Raw genomic sequence first — 1851 nt, 5'->3', positions numbered from 1 at the left:
TCTAGGTCCCATAGTGACCATATAAAATGATGGCCATTTTTGCATGACCTCTTGCACAGTTTTCCATTTATACTAACATTTTTGTAGATTTCTTTTAATTTCATTTGTGACTAACCGCATGCACCTCTCCCAACGATAGTCCACCTTCTGGCCTGGTGGGAGGGGACATAAGATTCGGAATAGCCATCCAAAACGGTCGATATTTTGTTCAATTTTGTTTGGCTAGTCACAGAGCATATTTACAGAGTCATTGGAGTACATTTTGGCCCATAAAATACTTCAAATGTTAAAAGTAACCTTTTTTGTCATTTTTGGCCATATTCGCACTACCGAAGGTCATATCTTGAAAACAAGAATTTTCTGGGATATGAGCTATGCGGCATAGTATAGCTTAGACTTGGGCCTAAAATCGATGAAATTTTCAAAACACACTGTGCAATTGAAAATAAACGGTGATTCTGCATCAAACAATTTCTTTATAATTTGTATTTACTATTTTCATCAATCACAATGAGCCCAAAGCCAATTAATAATTTCGTTGTATATGGTGATCGTATGCATTCTGAACAACTTTGTACTACATTATTTTTTGATCCGACCAAATGTTGAGATGGTTGGGTACTCCCCTGCCCCCGATTGCGCCTCCCTCATTTGCACAAACTTATTTTTTTGGTACTAAAAAGTATCTTAATCATACCTGAATATCCGCTGCTGGCAATAGCGCTAGTTATAATGAACGATGGAAGTGTTGTTTTGATGAGTAAACGCATACCGCAGACGCATCCACTTAGCCAATATTTTTAGCAGCAGATATTTATCCAGCGTAATCATAAGGATTCATATGTTTCTTTTTTAAAAAAGGTGGCTGGATGACCATTGCAACAAATATGAATTTTCCGAATATTCCACCCGGCTTGGAATACCTTACTACTATAAACCAATTGCTGGTCAAGCAAAAAGTCGAACTTCTTGAGGCATTCACGGGATTTGAAACAAACAACAAATTCACCATAAAAAACAGTTTGGGTCAGAAGGCAAGTACCTACCGCATCAGTATTAGTTAAAAAGATATAAAACTGTGCCCACTGACGAATTGCACGCATGTACACGAATGTAGACCACGATGACCATTTTTCAATATATTTCAGGAGTCAAAAATGTTACATCTGCAATTTGCTAGGAGGCGCTGTTCAGAAATATTTTTGACGTAGGCATCTGTCAAAAAGTGCAAACAAAAGTTTGTCTTTTTGTACCAAAAAAGTAACTTTTTTTACAAATAACTAGGTTTATTGGGCTGTTGAGGAAAATGATTGTTGTACACGAAATTGTTGCGGACCCTCGAGACCATTTGATATGAAAATCATGGATATTTACAAAAATCAAGTAATACATCTAAGTCGACCATTAGCTTGTTCCAGTTGTTTTTTCCCGTGCTGTTTACAAACAATGGTGGGCTAATTTTTCAAAAACAAAAAATTCTCTAGCAAATCAGACAAATTTTCGTTTTTTTTTTTTTTTTTGGAAGTCACTTTTTGAGGCGAAAATCCCTAGCAAATCGAAAGAATTTTCTCCGCGAAAAACCTTAGCAAATCGGAAAAAAATCTCTCGGAACCAAAAACCCTAGCAAATTTAAAGAATTCTCCTCAATTTTCTACATTGATGAGCTAAAAAAAAAAAAAAAAAGGTCTTCACTTTTTTCATGAAAAACCCTAGCAAATTCGAATAATTTTCGCGAAAAAAATTTTCTCATCCAAATCACAGGGGGGGTAAACCCCCCCCTACCCCCCCCCTTCGCACATTACTGCTTTAAATAATTAGGATCTGGGGTTTTAATTAAATTCCATCGAAATG

General features: G+C 36.1%; 1 protein-coding gene across 2 annotated transcripts; it reads left to right on the top strand.

The window, feature by feature from the left end:
• Positions 1-375: 375 nt before the first annotated feature.
• On the top strand, positions 376-1493 carry LOC116350039 (phospholipid scramblase 2-like). Of its 2 annotated transcripts, XM_031781756.1 has the most exons (4): positions 376-672; positions 862-1034; positions 1149-1207; positions 1285-1402. In XM_031781756.1, exons 1-4 carry the CDS (start codon positions 603-605, stop codon positions 1355-1357), a joined length of 375 nt encoding a protein of 124 aa, XP_031637616.1. In that variant the 5' UTR covers positions 376-602; the 3' UTR covers positions 1358-1402. The 2 variants fall into 2 exon arrangements, with proteins under 2 accessions (XP_031637616.1, XP_031637615.1); XM_031781755.1 differs by lacking the exon at positions 1149-1207 and having other exon boundaries at positions 1285-1493.
• The last annotated feature ends 358 nt before the right edge of the window (positions 1494-1851 follow it).

Source organism: Contarinia nasturtii, unplaced genomic scaffold (assembly GCF_009176525.2).
Source record: "Contarinia nasturtii isolate CC-2019 unplaced genomic scaffold, AAFC_CNas_1.1 Cnas_scaffold_3357, whole genome shotgun sequence".
NCBI lineage: Eukaryota > Metazoa > Arthropoda > Insecta > Diptera > Cecidomyiidae > Contarinia > Contarinia nasturtii.
Note: the sequence above shows the minus strand (reverse complement) of the source record. Positions and strands in the feature narration are given on the sequence as shown.

What these genes read in the sequence shown, in the direction of transcription:
- LOC116350039 (XM_031781755.1), top strand. Translation starts at nt 603, where the DNA reads ATGTTGAGATGGTTGGGTACTCCCCTGCCCCCGATTGCGCCTCCCTCA. An exon ending in TGCACAAACTTATTTTTTTG is followed by an intron (nt 673 to 861) that starts GTACTAAAAAGT and finishes TTTTTAAAAAAG; the next exon opens with GTGGCTGGATGACCATTGCA. An exon ending in AAAACAGTTTGGGTCAGAAG is followed by an intron (nt 1,035 to 1,284) that starts GCAAGTACCTAC and finishes ACAAATAACTAG; the next exon opens with GTTTATTGGGCTGTTGAGGA.